We start from the raw sequence: 22,937 nt of genomic DNA on the forward strand, positions 1-22,937 counted from the left end.
CACACACATATACATCAGCGCGCGCACTCTCTCTCTCTCTCTCTCTCTCTCTCTCTGCTCTAGACAGGATCAACAGGTTCAGGATGAGTGCTGGTTCGGGTTCGGGTCCGGGTCTGGGTTCGGGCTTCGGTAAAGCGCTGGTCATCATCACCGGGGCGTCGCGAGGCTTCGGCCGGGCTCTGGCTCTCTCTGTGGCGCCTCGTCTGTCAGCGGGCTCGGTTCTGGTGCTCTCGGCCCGCTCGGAGGACCGGCTCCTGGAGCTGAAGCGGGATCTGGGCCTCGGGGACCCCGGGATCACGGTCCGGTGTGTGGTCGCGGATCTCGGGTGTAAAGCGGGCGTGGAGAGCCTCATCACCGAGACCCGAGACTCCGCGACTGATCCCGGGATCCAGACCCTGTTGCTCGTTAATAACGCCGGTGCGGATCGATATTCCTCACACAGATCGAGCAGAACACATGCTGGAAGACTCTTTCCAGAACACAAGAGAAGAAATTATGCTTTGATGAATCATAATGATGAGATGAAAAGTCTCAATTATGACATACTAAGTCATATTTATGATAAAAATTGATATAATGTGAAAAAGTAAATGATGACATAGAAAGTCATTATTCGATTTTTTTTTTATTTCTCATAATTATGATTTGGTGTGATGTAATTTTGACTTAAAACATATGTGTGTGTAGATTTTTCATCTCAAAATTGTGACTTAGTATGTTATAATTTAGTTTTTTTTATTTACACAAAAGGGTTATTCATGACAGAAAGTCATCATTTCCAAATTTTCTCAATTATGACTTGGCATAAATATGGCATTATCTCATAATTAAGGCTTTTAGTCATAGTTTGACATTTTATCACATAAATGTATCTTTTCATGTCATTATGATTTATCATGTCATAATTCCGAAAGATTTTTACATAAGTGCATTATGATAAAAAGTCAGAATTTAAAAATTGTATCAAATTTTTAAAACTTTTTCTCAATTATGATTTAGTAACTTTTCTCAGTTATGACTTGTTATAATTTTGACTATCTCGTAATTTAAACTTTTTTGTCATGTTCCGACTTTTTATATCATAATTTCATTTTTATATCATAATTTTGACTGTCACAATTATGCCTTAACCTGTCATAATTTCATCTTTTTTTCTCAATTTTAATCTTTATTCTCATAATTTTTTTTTATCTCGTAAATGTTACTTTATTTCATAAATTTGACTGTAAATTAAAATTTTTAATCTCATAATTTAAATTTATATCTCATAATTTTATATTTTTCTCATAATTATGACTTTCATGATTTAAAAAAAAATTCTCTTAAAGAAATTTTTTATTCCATAATTTAACTTTTTTATTTCATAATTTCGACTTTTTTGTCAATTTTGACTTTTTGTCAAAATGTTGACTTAATCTCATAATTTCGATTTTTAATCTCATAATTTCGATTTTTAATATCATAATCTTGTCTGTGTGTTGTGATTCTGCTGTGTTGTGTGTCCTGATCCTTGTGTGTGTGTGTGTGTGTGTGTGTGTGTGTGTGTGTGTGTGTGTGTGTGTGTGTGTGTGTGTGTGTGTGTGCAGCTTCTCTCGGGGACGTGTCTCGGCGCTGTCGTGACTTCACGGATGTGTGTGAGGTGGACTCGTACCTGTCCCTGAACGTGAGCTCGGCGCTGTGTGTGACGGCAGGGGTCCTGCGCTCGGTGCCGGGCCGGTCGGGTCTGACCCGGGTCGTGCTGAACATCAGTTCTCTGTGTGCGCTGAGGCCGTTCCCATCCTGGGTCCTGTACTGCAGCGGGAAGGCGGCCCGAGACATGATGTTCCGAGTGCTGGCCGAGGAGGAGCCGGACCTCAGAGTCCTCAACTACGCCCCAGGTACACACTCTCCCTTCACACACACTTACGCTTCAGGTACACACTCTCCCTTCACACACACTTTCACCCCAGGTACACACTCTCCCTTAACACACACTTACGCCCCAGGTACACACTCTCCCTTCACACACACTTACGCCCCAGGTACACACTCTCCCTTCACACACACTTACGCCCCAGGTACACACTCTCCCTTCACACACACTTACGCCTCAGGTATACACTCTCCCTTCACACACACTTACACCCCAGGTACACACTCTCCCTTTACACACACTTACGCCCCAGGTACACACTCTCCCTTCACACACACTTACGCCCCAGGTACACACTCTCCCTTCACACACACTTACGCCTCAGGTACACACTCTCCCTTCACACACACTTACACCCCAGGTACACACTCTCCCTTTACACACACTTACGCCCCAGGTACACACTCTCCCTTCACACACACTTACGCCCCAGGTACACACTGTGTTCTGGTGTTTATAACACTGTTCTGGTGTTTATAACACTGTTCTGTTGTTCTGGTGTTTATAACACTGTGTTCTGGTGTTTATAACACTGTTCTGTTGTTCTGGTGTTTATAACACTGTTCTGTTGTTCTGGTGTGTATAACACTGTTCTGGTGTTTATAACACTGTGTTCTGGTGTTTATAACACTGTTCTTTCTGGTGTTCTGGTGTTTTTAACACTGTTCTGGTGTGCTGGTGTTTATAACACTGCTATGGTGTTTATAACGCTATGTTCTGGTGTTTATAACACTGTTGTGGTGTTTATAACACTGTTATGGTGTTCTGGTGTTTAAAGCTGTGTTCTGGTGTTTGTAATACTGTTCTGGTGTTTATAACACTGTTCTGGTGTTCTGGTGTTTAAAGCTGTGTTCTGGTGACACTGTTCTGGTGTTTGTAACACTGTTCTGGTGTTTATAACACTGTTATGGTGTTTGTAACACTGTTCTGGTGTTTATAACGCTATGTTCTGGTGTTTATAACACTGTTATGGTGTTCTGGTGTTTAAAGCTGTGTTCTGGTGTTTATAACACTGTTCTGGTGTTTATAACACTGTCATGGTGTTTGTAACACTGTTCTGGTGTTTATAACGCTATGTTCTGGTGTTTATAACACTGTTATGGTGTTCTGGTGTTTAAAGCTGTGTTCTGGTGTTTATAACACTGTTCTGGTGTTTATAACACTGTTATGGTGTTCTGGTGTTTAAAGCTGTGTTCTGGTGTTTATAACACTGTACTGGTGTTTGTAACACTGTTCTGGTGTTTATAACACTGTTATGGTGTTTATAACACTGTTATGGTGTTTGGTTGTTTAAAGCTGTGTTCTGGTGTTTTTAACACTGTTCTGGTGTTTATAACACTGTTATGGTGTTCTGGTGTTTAAAGCTGTGTTCTGGTGTTTATAACACTGTACTGGTGTTTGAAACACTGTTCTGGTGTTTATAACACTGTTATGGTGTTCTGTTGTTTAAAGCTGTGTTCTGGTGTTTTTAACACTGTTCTGGTGTTTATAACACTGTTATGGTGTTTGGTTGTTTAAAGCTGTGTTCTGGTGTTTTTAACACTGTACTGGTGTTTGTAACACTGTACTGGTGTTTTTAACACTGTTCTGGTGTTTGTAACACTGTTCTGGTGTTTGTAACACTGTTATGGTGTTCTGTTGTTTAAAGCTGTGTTCTTGTGCTTGTAACACTGTTCTGGTGTTTGTAACACTGTTCTGGTGTTTATAACACTGTTATGGTGTTCTGTTGTTTAAAGCTGTGTTCTTGTGTTTGTAACACTGTTCTGGTGTTTGTAACACTGTTATGGTGTTCTGTTGTTTAAAGCTGTGTTTATAACACTGTACTGGTGTTTGTAACACTGTACTGGTGTTTGTAACACTGTTCTGGTGTTTATAACACTGTTATGGTGTTCTGTTGTTTAAAGCTGTGTTCTGGTGTTTGTAACACTGTTCTGGTGTTTGTAACACTGTTCTGGTGTTTATAACACTGTTATGGTGTTTGGTTGTTTAAAGCTGTGTTCTGGTGTTTTTAACACTGTACTGGTGTTTGTAACACTGTTCTGGTGTTTGTAACACTGTTCTGGTGTTTATAACACTGTTCTGGTGTTTATAACACTGTTATGGTTTTCTGTTGTTTAAAGCTGTGTTCTGGTGTTTTTAACACTGTACTGGTATTTGTAACACTGTACTGGTGTTTTTAACACTGTTCTGGTGTTTGTAACACTGTTCTGGTGTTTGTAACACTGTTCTGGTGTTTATAACACTGTTATGGTGTTCTGTTGTTTAAAGCTGTGTTCTGGTGTTTATAACACTGTACTGGTGTTTGTAACACTGTTCTGGTGTTTATAACACTGTTATGGTGTTCTGTTGTTTAAAGCTGTGTTCTGGTGTTTGTAACACTGTTCTGGTGTTTATAACACTGTTATGGTGTTTGGTTGTTTAAAGCTGTGTTCTGGTGTTTTTAACACTGTACTGGTGTTTGTAACACTGTTCTGGTGTTTGTAACACTGTTCTGGTGTTTATAACACTGTTATGGTGTTCTGTTGTTTAAAGCTGTGTTCTGGTGTTTTTAACACTGTACTGGTATTTGTAACACTGTTCTGGTGTTTTGTAACACTGTTCTGGTGTTTTGTAACACTGTTATGGTGTTCTGGTGTTTAAAGCTGTGTTCTGGTGTTTGTAACACTGTTCTGGTGTTTGTAACACTGTTATGGTGTTCTGGTATTTAAAGCTGTGTTCTTGTGTTTGTAACACTGTTCTGGTGTTTATAACACTGTTATGGTGTTCTGTTGTTTAAAGCTGTGTTCTGGTGTTTTTAACACTGTACTGGTATTTGTAACACTGTTCTGGTGTTTTGTAACACTGTTCTGGTGTCTTGTAACACTGTTATGGTGTTCTGGTGTTTAAAGCTGTGTTCTGGTGTTTGTAACACTGTTCTGGTGTTTGTAACACTGTTATGGTGTTCTGTTGTTTAAAGCTGTGTTTATAACACTGTACTGGTGTTTGTAACACTGTACTGGTGTTTGTAACACTGTTCTGGTGTTTATAACACTGTTATGGTGTTCTGTTGTTTAAAGCTGTGTTCTGGTGTTTGTAACACTGTTCTGGTGTTTGTAACACTGTTCTGGTGTTTATAACACTGTTATGGTGTTTGGTTGTTTAAAGCTGTGTTCTGGTGTTTTTAACACTGTACTGGTGTTTGTAACACTGTTCTGGTGTTTGTAACACTGTTCTGGTGTTTGTAACACTGTTCTGGTGTTTATAACACTGTTATGGTGTTCTGTTGTTTAAAGCTGTGTTCTGGTGTTTTTAACACTGTACTGGTATTTGTAACACTGTACTGGTGTTTTTAACACTGTTCTGGTGTTTGTAACACTGTTCTGGTGTTTGTAACACTGTTATGGTGTTCTGTTGTTTAAAGCTGTGTTCTTGTGTTTGTAACACTGTTCTGGTGTTTGTAATACTGTTCTGGTGTTTGTAACACTGTTCTGGTGTTTATAACACTGTTATGGTGTTCTGTTGTTTAAAGCTGTGTTCTGGTGTTTATAACACTGTACTGGTGTTTGTAACACTGTTCTGGTGTTTATAACACTGTTATGGTGTTCTGTTGTTTAAAGCTGTGTTCTGGTGTTTGTAACACTGTTCTGGTGTTTATAACACTGTTATGGTGTTTGGTTGTTTAAAGCTGTGTTCTGGTGTTTTTAACACTGTACTGGTGTTTGTAACACTGTTCTGGTGTTTGTAACACTGTTCTGGTGTTTGTAACACTGTTATGGTGTTCTGTTGTTTAAAGCTGTGTTCTGGTGTTTTTAACACTGTACTGGTATTTGTAACACTGTTCTGGTGTTTTGTAACACTGTTCTGGTGTTTTGTAACACTGTTATGGTGTTCTGGTGTTTAAAGCTGTGTTCTGGTGTTTGTAACACTGTTCTGGTGTTTGTAACACTGTTATGGTGTTCTGGTATTTAAAGCTGTGTTCTTGTGTTTGTAACACTGTTCTGGTGTTTAAAGCCGTGTTCTGGTGTTTATAACACTGTTATGGTGTTTATAACGCTATGTTCTGGTGTTTATAACACTGTTCTGGTGTTTATAACACTGTTATGGTGTTCTGGTGTTTAAAGCCGTGTTCTGGTGTTTGTAACACTGTTCTGGTGTTTGTAACACTGTTATGGTGTTTATAACGGTATGTTCTGGTGTTTATAACACTGTTCTGGTGTTTATAACACTGTTATGGTTTTCTGGTGTTTAAAGCCGTGTTCTGGTGTTTGTAACACTGTTCTGGTGTTTGTAACACTGTTATGGTGTTCTGTTGTTTAAAGCTGTGTTCTTGTGTTTGTAACACTGTTCTGGTGTTTGTAACACTGTTCTGGTGTTTATAACACTGTTATGGTGTTCTGGTATTTAAAGCTGTGTTCTGGTGTTTTTAACACTGTTCTGGTGTTTTTAACACTGTACTGGTGTTTATAACACTGTTCTGGTGTTTTGTAACACTGTTCTGGTGTTTGTAACACTGTTATGGTGTTCTGGTATTTAAAGCTGTGTTCTGGTGTTTTTAACACTGTTCTGGTGTTTATAACACAGTTTTATGGTGTTCTCGTGTTTATAACACTGTTATCGTGTTTAACGCTGTGTTCTGGTGTTTATAACACTGTTCTGGTGTTCTGTTGTTTATAACACTGTTTTGGTGTTCTGATGTTTATAACACTGTTCTGGTGTTTTTAACACTGTTCTGGTGTTTATAACACTGTTCTGGTGTTTAAGGCTGTGTTCTGGTGTTTATAACACTGTTCTGGTGTTTATAACACTGTTCTGGTGTTTAATGCTGTGTTCTGATGTTTATAACACTGTTCTGGTGTTTAACGCTGTGTTCTGATGTTTATAACACTGTTCTGGTGTTTATAACACTGTTCTGGTGTTTATAACACTGTTCTGGTGTTTAATGCTGTGTTCTGATGTTTATAACACTGTTCTGGTGTTTGTAACACTGTTCTGGTGTTTTTAACACTGTTTTGGTGTTTATAACACTGTGTTCTGGTGTTTTTAACACTGTTCTGGTGTTTATAACACTGTTCTGGTGTTTATAATACTGTTTTGGTGTTTAATGCTGTGTTCTGATGTTTATAACACTGTTCTGGTGTTTATAACACTGTTCTGGTGTTTAACGCTGTTTTCTGATGTTTATAACACTGTTCTGGTGTTCTGATGTTTATAACACTGTTCTGGTGTTTGTAACACTGTTCTGGTGTTTATAACACTGTTATGGTGTTTGTAACACTGTTATGGTGTTTGTAATGCTATGTTCTGGTGTTTATAACACTGTTCTGGTGTTTATAACATTTTTATGGTGTTCTGGTGTTTAAAGCCGTGTTCTGGTGTTTATAACACTGTTATGGTGTTTGTAACACTGTTATGGTGTTTATAACGCTATGTTCTGGTGTTTATAACACTGTTATGGTGTTTATAACACTGTTATGGTGTTCTGGTGTTTAAAGCCATGTTCTGGTGTTTATAACACTGTTATGGTGTTCTGGTGTTTAAAGCTGTGTTCTGATGTTTTTAACACTGTACTGGTGTTTGTAACACTGTTCTGGTGTTTAAAGCTGTGTTCTGGTGTTTGTAACACTGTTCTGGTGTTTGTAACACTGTTCTGTTGTTTATAACACTGTTTTGGTGTTCTGATGTTTATAACACTGTTCTGGTGTTCTGGTGTTTTTAACACTGTTCTGGTGTTTATAACATTGTGTTCTGGTGTTTATAACACTGTTCTGGTGTTTATAACACTGTTCTGGTGTTTTTAACACTGTTCTGGTGTTTATAACACTGTTCTGGTGTTTATAACACTGTTCTGGTGTTTAATGCTGTGTTCTGGTGTTTATAACACTGTTCTGGTGTTTAATGCTGTGTTCTGATGTTTATAACACTGTTTTGGTGTTTATAACACTGTGTTCTGGTGTTTGTAACACTGTACTGGTGTTTGTAACACTGTTCTGGTGTTTATAACACTGTTCTGGTGTTTATAACGCAGTTTTATGATGTTCTGGTGTTTATAACACTGTTCTCGTGTTTAACGCTGTGTTCTGGTGTTTATAACACTGTTCTGTTGTTTATAACACTGTTTTGGTGTTCTGATGTTTATAACACTGTTCTGGTGTTCTGGTGTTTATAACACTGTTCTGGTGTTTTTAACACTGTTCTGGTGTTTATAACACTGTTCTGGTGTTTATAACACTGTTCTGGTGTTTAATGCTGTGTTCTGGTGTTTATAACACTGTTCTGGTGTTTATAACACTGTTCTGGTGTTTAATGCTGTGTTCTGGTGTTTATAACACTGTTCTGGTGTTTAATGCTGTGTTCTGATGTTTATAACACTGTTTTGGTGTTTATAACACTGTGTTCTGGTGTTTGTAACACTGTACTGGTGTTTGTAACACTGTTCTGGTGTTTATAACTCTGTTCTGGGGTTTATAACACTGTTATGGTGTTCTGGTGTTTAAAGCTGTGTTCTGGTGTTTGTAACACTGTTCTGGTGTTTATAACACTGTTCTGGTGTTTATAACACTGTTCTGGGGTTTATAACACTGTTCTGGTGTTTAATGCTGTGTTCTGATGTTTATAACACTGTTCTGGTGTTTATAACACTGTTCTGGTGTTTAACGCTGTGTTCTGATGTTTATAACACTGTTCTGGTGTTCTGATGTTTATAACACTGTTCTGGTGTTCTGATGTTTATAACACTGTTCTGGTGTTTGTAACACTGTTCTGGTGTTTATAACACTGTTATGGTGTTTGTAACACTGTTATGGTGCTTGTAATGCTATGTTCTGGTGTTTATAACACTGTTCTGGTGTTTATAACATTTTTATGGTGTTCTGGTGTTTAAAGCCGTGTTCTGGTGTTTATAACACTGTTATGGTGTTTGTAACACTGTTATGGTGTTTATAACGCTATGTTCTGGTGTTTATAACACTGTTCTGGTGTTTATAACACTGTTCTGGTGTTCTGGTGTTTAAAGCCATGTTCTGGTGTTTATAACACTGTTATGGTGTTCTGGTGTTTAAAGCTGTGTTCTGATGTTTTTAACACTGTACTGGTGTTTGTAACACTGTTCTGGTGTTTAAAGCTGTGTTCTGGTGTTTGTAACACTGTTCTGGTGTTTGTAACACTGTTATGGTGTTCTGGTGTTTAAAGCTGTGTTCTGGTGTTTTTAACACTGTACTGGTGTTTGTAACACTGTTCTGGTGTTTATAACACTGTTCTGTTGTTTATAACGCAGTTTTATGATGTTCTGGTGTTTATAACACTGTTCTCGTGTTTAACGCTGTGTTCTGGTGTTTATAACACTGTTCTGTTGTTTATAACACTGTTTTGGTGTTCTGATGTTTATAACACTGTTCTGGTGTTTTTAACACTGTTCTGGTGTTTATAACATTGTGTTCTGGTGTTTATAACACTGTTCTGGTGTTTATAACACTGTTCTGGTGTTTATAACACTGTTCTGGTGTTTAATGCTGTGTTCTGGTGTTTATAACACTGTTCTGGTGTTTAATGCTGTGTTCTGATGTTTATAACACTGTTTTGGTGTTTATAACACTGTGTTCTGGTGTTTGTAACACTGTTCTGGTGTTTTTAACACTGTTTTGGTGTTTATAACACTGTGTTCTGGTGTTTATAACACTGTTCTGGTGTTTTTAACACTGTCCTGGTGTTTATAACTCTGTTCTGGGGTTTATAACACTGTTCTGGTGTTCTGGTGTTTAAAGCTGTGTTCTGGTGTTTGTAACACTGTTCTGGTGTTTATAACACTGTTCTGGTGTTTTTAACACTGTTCTGGTGTTTATAACTCTGTTCTGGGGTTTATAACACTGTTATGGTGTTCTGGGGTTTAAAGCTGTGTTCTGGTGTTTGTAACACTGTTCTGGTGTTCTGATGTTTGTAACACTGTTCTGGTATTTTTAACACTGTGTTCTGGTGTTTTTAACACTGTTCTGCTGTTTGGTGTTCTGGTATTTATAACGCTGTGTTCTGGCGTTTATAACGCTGTGTTCTGGTGTTTGTAACGCTGTGTTCTGGTGTTTGTAACGCTGTGTTCTGGTGTTTGTAACGCTGTGTTCTGGTGTTTGTAACGCTGTGTTCTGGTGTTTGTAACGCTGTGTTCTGGTGTTTGTAACTCTGTGTTCTGGTGTTTGTAACTCTGTGTTCTGTTTATTATGCTGTTTTCTGGTGTTTATAATGCTGTGTTCTGGTGTTTATAACGCTGTGTTCTGGTGTTTGTAACGCTGTGTTCTGGTGTTTGTAACGCTGTGTTCTGGTGTTTGTAACTCTGTGTTCTGGTGTTTGTAACGCTGTGTTCTGGTGTTTGTAACGCTGTTTTCTGGTGTTTATAACGCTGTGTTCTGGTGTTTGTAACGCTGTGTTCTGGTGTTTGTAACGCTGTGTTCTGGTGTTTGTAACTCTGTGTTGTGGTGTTTGTAACGCTGTTTTCTGGTGTTTATAACGCTGTGTTCTGGTGTTTGTAACGCTGTGTTCTGGTGTTTGTAACGATGTGTTCTGGTGTTTGTAACGCTGTGTTCTGGTGTTTGTAACGCTGTGTTCTGTGTTTATAACGCTGTTTTCTGGTGTTTATAACGCTGTGTTCTGGTGTTTGTAACGCTGTGTTCTGGTGTTTGTAACGCTGTGTTCTGGTGTTTGTAACTCTGTGTTCTGGTGTTTATAATGCTGTGTTCTGGTGTTTGTAACGCTGTGTTCTGGTGTTTGTAACGCTGTGTTCTGGTGTTTGTAACTCTGTGTTCTGGTGTTTATAATGCTGTGTTCTGGTGTTTATAACGCTGTGTTCTGGTGTTTATAACGCTGTGTTCTGGTGTTTGTAACTCTGTGTTCTGGTGTTTATAACGCTGTGTTCTGGTGTTTGTAACTCTGTGTTCTGGTGTTTGTAACGCTGTGTTCTGTCGTTTATAACGCTGTGTTCTGGTGTTTATAATGCTGTGTTCTGGTGTTCCCACAGGCCCTCTGGACACGGACATGCAGCTTCAGGCGAGGAGCAGTTCTGCTGACGACGCTCTCAGGAACACGTTTAGCGTCATGCATGCTAACGGTCAGCTCCTCACCTGTGAGCAGTCCGTCAGCAAACTCATGAAGGTCCTGCTGGAGGACACGTACCCCTCGGGAGCCCATCTCGACTACTACGATCTATAGGGGTAGGAGTAGCTCACTTCAGAATTACAATTTCCTGATAATTGACCCTCCCCACGTCATCCAAGATGTTCATGTCTTTCTTTCTTCAGTGGAAAAGAAATGAAAGTTTTTGAGGAAAACATTGCAGGATTTTTCTCCATATAGTGACTTCAATGGGGTCCAACGGGTTGAAGGTCCAAATGTGAGTTTCAGTGCAACTTCAAAGTCTCGACACGATCCAGCCGAGGAATAAGAGTCTTATCTAGACAAACCAGCCGACATTTTATAACAAATAAACATTTATATACGTTTAACCACAAATGCTCATATTGAATCTTGAAACTGCAATTTGGACCTTCAACCTGTTGGACCCCATTGAGGTCCATTATATGCAGAAAAATCCTTAATTTCTTTTCGAGTGAATATAAGAATATCTTGCCTGACGTGGGGGTGAATAAAGTATCAGGAAATTTTAATCCTGAAATGAACTAATACTTTAAATTCGGCATTGAAGTGAAGTTGTGCTGGTCTTCTCCTCTATTGTGTCGTATATCCGAGTGAAACACTTCAGGAACAAGAACAAATGTGGGCGGGGCTTGATTATGTCTGTGAGGAATTGATTGGATGATTGGATGGTTGTGGTTTGCTATTGGCTGATCTCATGTGAGTGACAGGTTGCCCCGCCCACATCATCAGAGAAGAGAAGAGATGCTGCAAGAGGAACTTATTCTGATTCAAGATTATGAACACAATAATGATGTGCACAGATAAATCATTTAGAATAAATATATCCATTAAAAACTATAATTGTCCATTTTGATTGACGTTGTGTAATAAACTAATCTCATATACTGTAATTAATCAAAACTCACTGTCAGAGAGAAGTGAACTTTAGTCAGTATTGAAACGGTTTGGAATATTTCAAGTGCCTTGATTTTAATGCATAAACTGCAGATTAATTTCCTCTCAGATTATAACCCGGAGTTCTGGACCAAAAGAAAACTCTGTTTGTGATTGTTTTGCCGAGTGTTTCTTCAGTATGTGCTCAAACTCATAAAAACATTATTGCTTACTGATGTTTTATTCCATTCATATAATTGTGAATGTAATAATTACACTAAAGGCTGTGCTTTCATGTGCAAATGTGTTTTTACTCAGGATTCCTCACTTTATATCTTGAATTGCTTGCTATATTTTTTCAAATACCAAAATTATTTTATATATGTTATTTGTAGTTTTTAAGAATGTTTTTCAATAATCAAAATAGTGATTTTTTGTGTATGTGTTGTGTGTATTCAGTAAAATAATTATGACTAATATAATATTGTGAATGTGTGTCTCTGGCGTCTCCTGATTAAAAGCCTGTTGGTTCCTGCAGTGTTTCTCTGTCATGTTTGTGTTGATCGTGTCCAGCGTCTCTTGCACACTCACTCCTGCTGTAAACAGTTTTGATGAAACATACACAGTTGTTTGGAGCGATGGCACTTTTTCCGAAAATCAATCAAGTGTGGAAGCTCTGGGTTTCACACACACACACCTGATGTAAACACTGATGTTTTCCCAAATCCTCCATGAGAACGTCTTTGACTGAAGAGCTTTGATTTTTCAGACACTGAACTCTCCCGGTCTTTTCCACCATACTTTTGTCCCTAATAAAGTCATTTGTACAGTTAGTGTACTTGTTTCTCAAGGACTGTAGAAAAATCTAGAGAAAATAATGTAAAATTAAATCAATTATACATATAACAGTACATTACTGTGGTAAGTTGAAAAAAATATATAGAAACTAAATTGTATTTTTATAATATTAATTTTTCAGTGTATAAATTGGGTGTTTATAAAAGATAGATGTCTTTTAAATCTTAGGATGGTGTCACGAAGATGATCATTTGATTGACATTAATTTTGTGGCAAGTGGTTTTCCAAAGTTAGCATTTCCACTGGCCACAGTTACATCGATACCTTTCGGAAAAACTGCCATTTAAATATTTTTAATATAATAATAATAATAAACTTTATTTTATATAGCGCCTTTAAAAGTAGCATCTCAAAACACTTTACATAAAAATATGAAATTAAAAGATACACATAACAGTGCAGGCAGTAAAAAACTAACCAAACAATAAAAATAAAAAGCCAATATAATAACAAACAAAGTAATCGCATGAATCACATAGAAGCTACCCTAAAAAAGTAAGTTTTAAGGGACGATTTAAAAACACTAGGGATTCTGCCTAATCTCAGAGGGCAGGGAATTCCACAATTTAGGAGCCAAAGAAGAAAAAGCCGGATCACCCATAGTTTTTAGCCGTGTTGTTTGGACAGTTAGAAGACCAGCTTCAGAAGAGCGTAGAGCACGTGTAGGAGTGTAGGGGGTTAAGAGCTCACACAGATATTGAGGGGCTACATTATTCAAGGCCTTATAAGTGAGCATGAGAATTTTAAAATCAATACGAAAACTAACAGGAAGCCAGTGCAAGTTTTCCAGGAACGGTGTATGTGCTCCCTTGCACTGGTCCTAGTCAGAATTCTAGCAGCTGAATTTTGTACCAGCTGTAATTTACTTTAGCTTTAGAAACTCCAGCCAGCAAAGCATTGCAATAATCAATACGTGAAAAAACAAAAGTGTTGATTAAAGGTACAATATGTAAGAATTTTGCATTAAAATATCCCAAAATCTCAAGGCCAGTGTTATATATTTTGTTAAGTTGATTACTTACAATATCCCAAATGTTTCCAACTATTTTTAAATCATGAGAAAATTGCGATTTTAACCAAGGAAACGGGGCGTTAGAGCAGGGGGGAGCTGGGAGTCGCCTGCGTTACCCTCGGTTTCCGCTCGTACTGCGTGGAGTCCTGGACAAATGCGGAAGTTGTAGTTGTAGCGTCTATCAAGCTACACACTTTAGCTTGTTTCTTGCAGTCGTTATGGTACACAATTATTCTTTACCGATTGCAGCTGGTTCTGTCGACAAAGCATGCTTAATTTTATATTTTCCAAATGTAGCATTCGGTAATAGTTATGTTTATGTAAGGAAAGTATTAATGCTTTAGATTTGTATTTAGTTTATTGACATTGTTTATCACATCTGGTGTTTATGGCCATGTAAATAAACATACAGTAGCATGTGTTATACATAAAGATTAATCAGTATTTTGGCAAATGATGTGGGCATGTTCGAATGTACTTTTACAACAATTGTTTAGAACATGTAAAACTGCGCAGCGTTATCACAACAACGAATTCGACAAGTACAGTAACATCTATGATAACCAATTTAGTATTAAACCTTACTTTTCTTGCGGTTAATTCATTTTAATGAAATAAAAGTGTGATGAGGTTTAAGAGTCAGGAAGGAAGAAGACAGGGATCGGCGTGACTGGGACTCGTACTTTATTAAAATAAAGCAAAACAAACAAAAGCCGCGCACAACGCGCATTCACCGTGGCAACCGCGACGGCTCAAAACAGTTCAAAAATGAGAGCTCGGATCCACCGGTTTTCTTCCTCTGCGTCCAATTTTCTCTCCAGTCTCTCTCTCGTTCCAGCGTGGCTTATAAGCGGTCTCTCCACGCCAATAATACTGCAATAAGACACAGGTGCATTTGCACTTGACCTACTTGCTCGTCTCTTCTCTCTCCCATCACAGACCGCGCTGAGCCACGCCCCCCTCGCCACAAAAAGCATATCATTAAACGCAGCATTTATAAAAATAGAACTTAACCTCATCCATGAACATGATTTTTCGATTCCCGTCTGACTGATTTACATCCACGGTGGAGTTTAAAATGACAGTTCCCATCATTCCACGCTCCTTCACATCGTCATCAAGCTACGCCGTTGTTGTTGTTTGGAATGTAGCGCCCTCTAGCGGCAAACAATTCTTGCATATTGTACCTTTAACTTTTCAGCCACGGAGAAAGTCAACATGGGACGTTATTTGACGATGTTTCTGAGATGAAAAAATGATGCTTTGACTGTGTTATGAACATGATGGTCAAATGTTAAATTGGCATCAAATATCACCCCCAGATTTTTTTGGTTTAGTTTGGAATTGCAAAGCAGAGCCATCCACACTTAAGGTTATGGACTCTGCTTTACGCAACTGATGAGGTGAACCAATAAGCATCACTTCAGTCTTGTCACTGTTTAAACAGAGACAATTTTCAGACATCCATTTTTTAATCTCAGTAAAACTTTGAGAAAGAAGAGACACAGGCATACTGACATCAGGTTTTGAACGTATATAGATCATCTGAGTGTCATCGGCATAAAAGTGAAAGTTAAGACCAAGGGCCCTATTTTAACGATCTGAAACGCAAGTATCAAGCGCGAAACGCAAGTAACTTTGTGGGCGGGTCTCGGCGCTGTTCCTATTATACCGGCGGGATAAATGACTCTTGACGCAAATCTAAAATGTGTTGGTCTGAAGTAGCTTCATTACTCATAGGTGTGGTTTGGCATAACGTGAAATAAACCAATCAAAGCGTCATCTCACATTCCCTTTAAGAGCAGACGCGCTTGTTCCATGGCGGATTTCTATTATAACGGCGGATTAGCCAGACGCTCACCAGGAGCGGTTCACAGCCGAGGAGACCCACGTTCTCGTCAGGGCCGTAAAACACAGAGAAGTGACATTGGGGATGGAGAAACACACACAAATTAGCTTCAGTTAAACAGGCGTATGATAATTTGGGTAAATGTGTAAGCTAGATTTATGCCTATTTTTTCACATCTTCATGGACACAACAATGATTTCCCTCGTGTGGAATATTTTTCCTTGTAATAATGTATGGTTTTCTAAAAATGAGAACTGCTGCGTCTGTGTGTAGATGAGAGAAGCAAAGTGTATGTGTGTTGTGCACACGCTACATTGATTATGGCCAAGCATGAGCCCTTAAAATAGCATCTGAATAACATGCGCAACGCTGCCACTGACTTTAGACTAGGTTTTTCCTGGTCAGTGGCGGAATTGTTTTCTGAAACTGCAAAATAGCACCAGGGAACGTTTGCGCCGGAACACGCCCTTTTCACTGAACCGCCCCCAAGTTCATTCCCTAATTTACCGACGTGGAGGGAAAAGTCTGCTGTGCGCGGGTGCAAAATAGGAATGAAACATGCGTCGGTGTACAAAGTCAATTGCGCTGGGTGCGAGATAGGGCCCCAAGTGTTCTTAAAAGTTGGCCAAATGGAAAAATGTAAATACTAAAAAGTAAACGGCCCAAAACTGATCCCTGGGGAACACCAGAGTGCACCGCACCGACCTCAGACTTGCAATCACCCATCACAACAAACTGCTTGCGATCAGAGAGGTAGGACTTAAACCAATTTAATGCAGAATCAGAAACTCCAAAGATAGTCTCTAAGCGGGTGATTAAAATGGAGGGATCTATAGTGTCAAAAGCGGCACTAAGATCAAGAAGAATCAGTATAGATAGACGGCCAGAATCAGAAGCCATTAATAAGTCATTAGTGACTTTAACTAGCGCTGTTTCAGTGCTGTGGAGTTTACGGAATCCAGACTGAAGTAGCTCAAAAAGATCATTAGAGGAAAGATGAGAAAGCAGTTGAGAAGCCACTGTTTGTTCTAAAATTTTGGCGAGGAATGGAATATTAGAGATAGGACGAAAATTATTCAGATGATCAAAGTCCATGTTGTTAGTTTTTGGTACAGGGGTTGTGAGAGGGAATCAAAACATAATTTAAAAAGACAAGATGGTATCGGATCAACTCTGGAAGTTGAGGCTTTCAGTTTTGAAACCATATTACATAGAGACTGGGAGTCATGAATTGCAAAGTTAGAGAGAGAGATACCATAGAAAATGCAGAAATATTTAAGGAGGAGGCAGCAAGAATATGAGTGGTAACAATGTGGTTACGTATATTATCAATTTTGGTGCTAAAAAACTCCAAAAACATATTACAAAGGTGAGTTGAAGCAGGAACATTAGAGAGGCTGTGATTTGTAAGCAGCTTGTTGATTGAGTGAAACAGTTGTTTAGGGTTTCTCTGATTGCTGACAATTATCTGAGAAAAATAAACAGATCTAGCTGACACAATATCATCTCATAATTTAGACTGCTGTAACTTTAAGACCTGACGCACGGATCCATCATACTTTTACACATGCGTTTTCTTTCTTAACTGTTTACGTTAAAACATAACTGACTGTGTTTACGTGAAAACTCGCCAAGACCGGCATTTTGACATTATTTTGTGTGTATTTGACTGTTTAAAGGAACACGCCGACTTTTTGGGACTTTAGCTTATTCTCCATATCCCCCAGAGTTAGATAAGTCCATACATACCCTTCTCATCTCTGTGCGTGCTGTAACTCTGTCTGACGAACCCACCGTTAGCCTAGCTTAGCACAAAGACTGGAGGTAAATGGCTCCAGCTAGCATACTGCTCCCAATAAGTGACAAAATAACGCCAACATTTTCCTATTTACATGTTGTGATTTGTATAGTCACAGCGTGTACAAATAACAAGGTTACATGAGACACAGCCATCTTCTAACCATTTACATTTACTGGGAACTATATTCTCAGAAGGCGAAGCACTGCTACTTCTGCGGAGTGATTTACTCCAACTCTGAGGAACTCTCTGCTCCTCACCACGGGCTTCTCAGCTGCTGCGAGCAAATCACTCCGCCCAAGTAGCAGTGCGTTATTTCTTGTATTACCAACAAGAACTTTTGGTGTTATTTTGTCACTTATTGGGAGCAGTATGCTAGCTGGAGCCGTTTACCTCCAGTCTTTGTGCTAAGCTAGGCTAGCGGTGGGTGTGTCGCACACTTGTTTATGTGAGTCACATCACACCCCTGTATGTTGTTTTGCATAAAATTAAACAATATACAGAACAATAACGAATTTACAGATAAAATAAAATGGAGGCCTACACAAACCTGTATTTTACGAAGACACGCAACAATTTGACGGAGCTGCACTGCTCTCTCCTGAAGAGGTCGCAAAAAGCCCATGATAAATAACCCAACCAATGGGTTGTTACGTCTGACTCAGGATCTGGGTAACAGAAAAACTACCAAAACACTGGGTTGTTACGTCTGACCCAGGATCTGGGTTACACAAAAACTACACAAACTCTGGGTTGTTACGTCTGACCCAGGATCTGGGTTACACAAAAACTACACAAACTCTGGGTTGTTACGTCTGACCCAGGATCTGGGTAACACAAAAATTACCCAAACACTGGGTTGTTACGTCTGACCCAGGATCTGTGTTACACAAAAACTACCCAAACACTGGGATGTTACGTCTGACCCAGGATCTGTGTTACACAAAAACTACACAAACACTGGGTTGTTACGTCTGACCCAGGATCTGGGTAACACAAAAACTACCAAAACACTGGGTTGTTGCGTCTGACCCAGGATCTAGGTAACACAAAAACTACACAAACACTGGGTTGTTACGTCTGACCCAGGATCTGGGTAACACAAAAACTACACAAACACTGGGTTGTTACGTCTGACCCAGGATCTGGGTAACACAAAAACTACACAAACACTGAGTTGTTACGTCTGACCCAGGATCTGGGTAACACAAAAACTACACAAACACTGGGTTGTTACGTCTGACCCAGGATCTGGGTTACACGAAAACTACACAAACACTGGGTTGTTACGTCTGACCCAGGATCTGGGTAACACAAAAACTACACAAACACTGGGTTGTTACGTCTGATCCAGGATCTGGGTAACACAAAAACTACACAAACACTGGGTTGTTACGTCTGACCCAGGATCTGGGTAACACAAAAACTACACAAACACTGGGTTGTTACGTCTGACCCAGGATCTGGGTTACACAAACACTGGGTTGTTACGTCTGACCCAGGATCTGTGTTACACAAAAACTACTCAAACACTGGGATGTTACGTCTGACCCAGGATCTGGGTAACACAAAAAATACCCAAACACTGGGTTGTTACGTCTGACCCAGGATCTGTGTTACACAAAAACTACACAAACACTGGGTTGTTACATCTGACCCAGGATCTGGGTTACACAAAAACTACCCAAACACTGGGTTGTTACGTCTGACCCAGGATCTGTGTTACAGAAAAACTACACAAACACTGGGTTGTTACATCTGACCCAGGATCTGGGTTACACAAAAAATACCCAAACACTGGGTTGTTACGTCTGACCCATGATCTGGGTTACACAAAAACTACACAAACACTGGGTTGTTACATCTGACCCAGGATCTGGGTTACACAAAAAATACCCAAACACTGGGTTGTTACGTCTGACCCAGGATCTGGGTTACACAAAAACTACACAAACACTGGGTTGTTACATCTGACCCAGGATCTGGGTTACAAAAAAAATACCCAAACACTGGGTTGTTACGTCTGACCCAGGATCTGTGTTACACAAAAACTACCCAAACACTGGGTTGTTACATCTGACCCAGGATCTGTGTTACACAAAAACTACCCAAACACTGGGTTGTTACGTCTGACCCAGGATCTGTGTTACACAAAAACTACCCAAACACTGGGTTGTTACGTCTGACCCAGGATCTGGGTTACACAAAAACTACCCAAACACTGGGTTGTTATGTCTGACCCAGGATCTGGGTAACACAAAAACTACCCAAACACTGAGTTGTTATGTCTGACCCAGGATCTGGGTTACACAAAAACTACACAAACACTGGGTTGTTATGTCTGACCCAGGATCTGGGTAACACAAAAACTACACAAACACTGGGATGTTACGTCTGACCCCGGATCTAGGTTACACAAAAACTACCCAAACACTGGGATGTTACGTCTGATCCCGGGTCTGGGTTACACAAAAACGACCCAAACACTGGGATGTTACGTCTGATCCCGGGTCTGGGTTACACAAAAACTACACAAACACTGGGTTGTTATGTCTGACCCAGGATCTGGGTAACACAAAAACTACTCAAACACTGGGATGTTACGTCTGACCCAGGAACTGTGTTACACAAAAACTACTCAAACACTGGGTTGATACATCTGACCCAGGATCTGGGTAACACAAAAACTACACAAACAATGGGTTGTTACGTCTGACCCAGGATCTGTGTTACACAAAAACTACACAAACACTGGGTTGTTACGTCTGACCCAGGATCTGGGTTACACAAAATCTATCCAAACACGGGGTTGTTACGTCTGACCCAGGATCTGTGTTACACAAAATCTATCCAAACACTAGGTTGTTACGTCTGACCCAGGATCTGTGTTACACAAAATCTATCCAAATACTGGGTTGTTATGTCTGACCCTGGATCTGGGTTACACAAAATCTACACAAACACTGGGTTGTTACGTCTGACCCAGGATCTGGGTAACACAAAAACTACACAAACATTTGGTTGTTACGTCTGACCCAGGATCTGTGTTACACAAAAACTACCCAAACACTGGGTTGTTACGTCTGACCCAGGATCTGGGTTACACAAAAACTACACAAACACTGGGTTGTTATGTCTGACCCAGGATCTGTGTTACACAAAATCTATCCAAACACTGGGTTGTTACGTCTGACCCAGGATCTGTGTTACACAAAATCTATCCAAACACTGGGTTGTTACGTCTGACCCAGGATCTGTGTTACACAAAAACTACACAAACACTGGGTTGTTATGTCTGACCCAGGATCTGTATTACACAAAATCTACACAAACACTGGGTTGTTACGTCTGACCCAGGATCTGGGTAACACAAAAACTACACAAACACTGGGTTGTTACGTCTGACCCAGGATCTGTGTTACACAAAATCTATCCAAACACTGGGTTGTTACGTCTGACCCAGGATCTGGGTAACACAAAAACTACACAAACACTGAAAAAATAACCCAAAAAATTGACCCAAAAGAACATGAAATGTAAATGACCCTTATTGAAAGATCATATGGATGTGGATAAAGATGATTTATTTGTCTGCTGATGTCAGCTCATGTTTGGTGTGATGAGCACACGCAGCTGACGGACAGAAATACTCTAACAGTAACTGTAACTCTCCTCTATTTTTAGCCGAGCCGGAGTCGCTGGAAGGGAAGAGAAGCGCTGGGAACACAGGCAGTGTGTGTGTGTGTGTGTGGTCATGACTGTGGAGAACATGGATCCCGTGGAAGTGTTTGCAGCCGGAGAGAAAGGCCGTGGGCTCCGGGTCACGAAGCAGCTTTCAGCGGGAGAGGTGGTGTTCGCTGAGGCAAGCTTCGCCGCCGTCGTGTTCGACAGGTGAGATTAACAGGTGGGGTTTAACCGTGTTCGACAGGTGAGACCGGGAACGGTTTACTTCGGAAGACTGTTGTGGATTCTGACCTGCTGACCTCAGAGATTATGTAATATCTCATGGCATATTCATCTTTTGTGATTTTATCCAATTAATGCATGTGTTCCTGCAGTCAGTGTGTAGATGTTTGCCAGCTAATGGTTTAAACCAGTGATTTTTCAGTCGAGATGTTTCTCCTTATCGCTGTGGCTTTCCATTAAATATTGCTTTGGGAATGCAAACCCTGGGAGCTTGTTAGTTGCACATTCTGTGTTTTTCCCCTGGAGAAACATTGACTTGTCGTTTTCATGAGAGAGATCCCACTCTCATGTGACACCATCACAGTTTCACCTCCTTAAAAAGTCTAGAGTTTGAACAAAACACTAAACTTGGCTAAGGTTTTTTTTTTCTGGACTTATTAATTATATGTTTGTTTATTAATTAATTGAAAATTATTTAAAAGTTGAACCATTTGAATGAAAAGTTGAACCCTATGAATTAAATTTTTCCCTAGTTTCCGTGTTTTCTGTCTTAATTTTTCTGGTTCCATTTTAATGGTTTAATTACAATAATAAAAAAATAAAAACATGTCTAATCAATTGAATTCATAAAGCTTTAACAACTGAACTTTTTTTTTAATCTTTTTTTTTTTTTTTACAATGATACAAATTACGTGACATTCTGCATTATTGAAAATTTTATTTTTATGACTGAATTTCCTCCTTAATTTTCCTGTACTTTTAATAGGTGAATTAAATTTTAAAAATCAAAAATCGTTTAGTTAATTCAAATCGTAAAACGCATACAATTTGACCAAAAGTTTATAAAAAAAATTATGAAAATAAAAATTTTAGGGCCCTATGAAAAACTTTAAAGGGGACATTTCATGAAAATCTGACTTTTTCTGTTTAAGTGCTATAATCGGGTCCTGGTGCTTCTGCCAACCCAGAAAATGTGAAAAGTGAAACCCAGTAACTTTGTTTTGGTGAGCCTTTCTCTGCAAGCATGTCAAAAAATAAGACGATCAGATTTTGCAAGGAAATTTTTTGCAAGTTTTTTGCAAGGAACCAAAACTCCATCAGGGACAGAATGGAGAAAAAAACCTTGAGAGAACCCAGACTCAGTCGCTCAGTTCTCCTCTGGCCAACGAGCAAACAGTGTGTGATTATGATCTAGGCAGCATTACAGGTCAGAAGTCAGATTGGACGTTTTTTGTCCAATTATTAGAATCTCTGTTTCTTCAGGATTAAGTAGCAGGAAGTTGCTAGTCATCCAGTTTTTTATATCAGCTTTGCATTCCGTTAATTTTGTGAATTGGTAAGTTTCGTCAGGCTGTGAAGAAATATAGAGCTGAGTATCATCAGCATAACAGTGAAAGCTAATGCCATGCTTCCTAATGATATATCCCAAGGGTAGCATGTACAGAGTGAACAGCAACGGTCCTAGTACTGAGCCTTGTGGTACGCCATACTGAACTTGTGATCGATAAGACATCTCTTCATTTACTGCTACAGTCAGATAGGTATGATTGAAACCATGCTAATGCAATTCTACTAATGCCAACATACTTTTCAAGTCTGTTTAAAAGAATGT

General features: G+C 39.3%; 2 protein-coding genes across 3 annotated transcripts in view; both read left to right on the plus strand.

Moving 5' to 3' along the window:
* Positions 1-21,248, plus strand: spra (sepiapterin reductase a). Of its 2 annotated transcripts, XM_082169310.1 has the most exons (4): positions 1-417; positions 1,587-1,877; positions 10,893-11,085; positions 21,104-21,248. In XM_082169310.1, exons 1-3 carry the CDS (start codon positions 84-86, stop codon positions 11,081-11,083), a joined length of 816 nt encoding a protein of 271 aa, XP_082025436.1. In that variant the 5' UTR covers positions 1-83; the 3' UTR covers positions 11,084-11,085; positions 21,104-21,248. The 2 variants fall into 2 exon arrangements, with proteins under 2 accessions (XP_082025436.1, XP_082025435.1); XM_082169309.1 differs by lacking the exon at positions 21,104-21,248 and having other exon boundaries at positions 10,893-12,439.
* Positions 21,174-22,937, plus strand: part of smyd1a (SET and MYND domain containing 1a) — a gene marked incomplete at its 5' end in the record, with an annotated part of 25,237 nt that continues 23,473 nt past the window's right edge. The window contains one exon of the mRNA XM_082169308.1: positions 21,174-21,310. Within this exon, the coding sequence (XP_082025434.1) occupies positions 21,174-21,310 (137 nt within the window). The remainder of the gene's footprint in view (positions 21,311-22,937) is intronic.

This window comes from Leuciscus leuciscus (assembly GCF_965113295.1).
Source record: "Leuciscus leuciscus genome assembly, chromosome: 5".
Classification (NCBI taxonomy): Eukaryota; Metazoa; Chordata; class Actinopteri; order Cypriniformes; family Leuciscidae; genus Leuciscus; species Leuciscus leuciscus.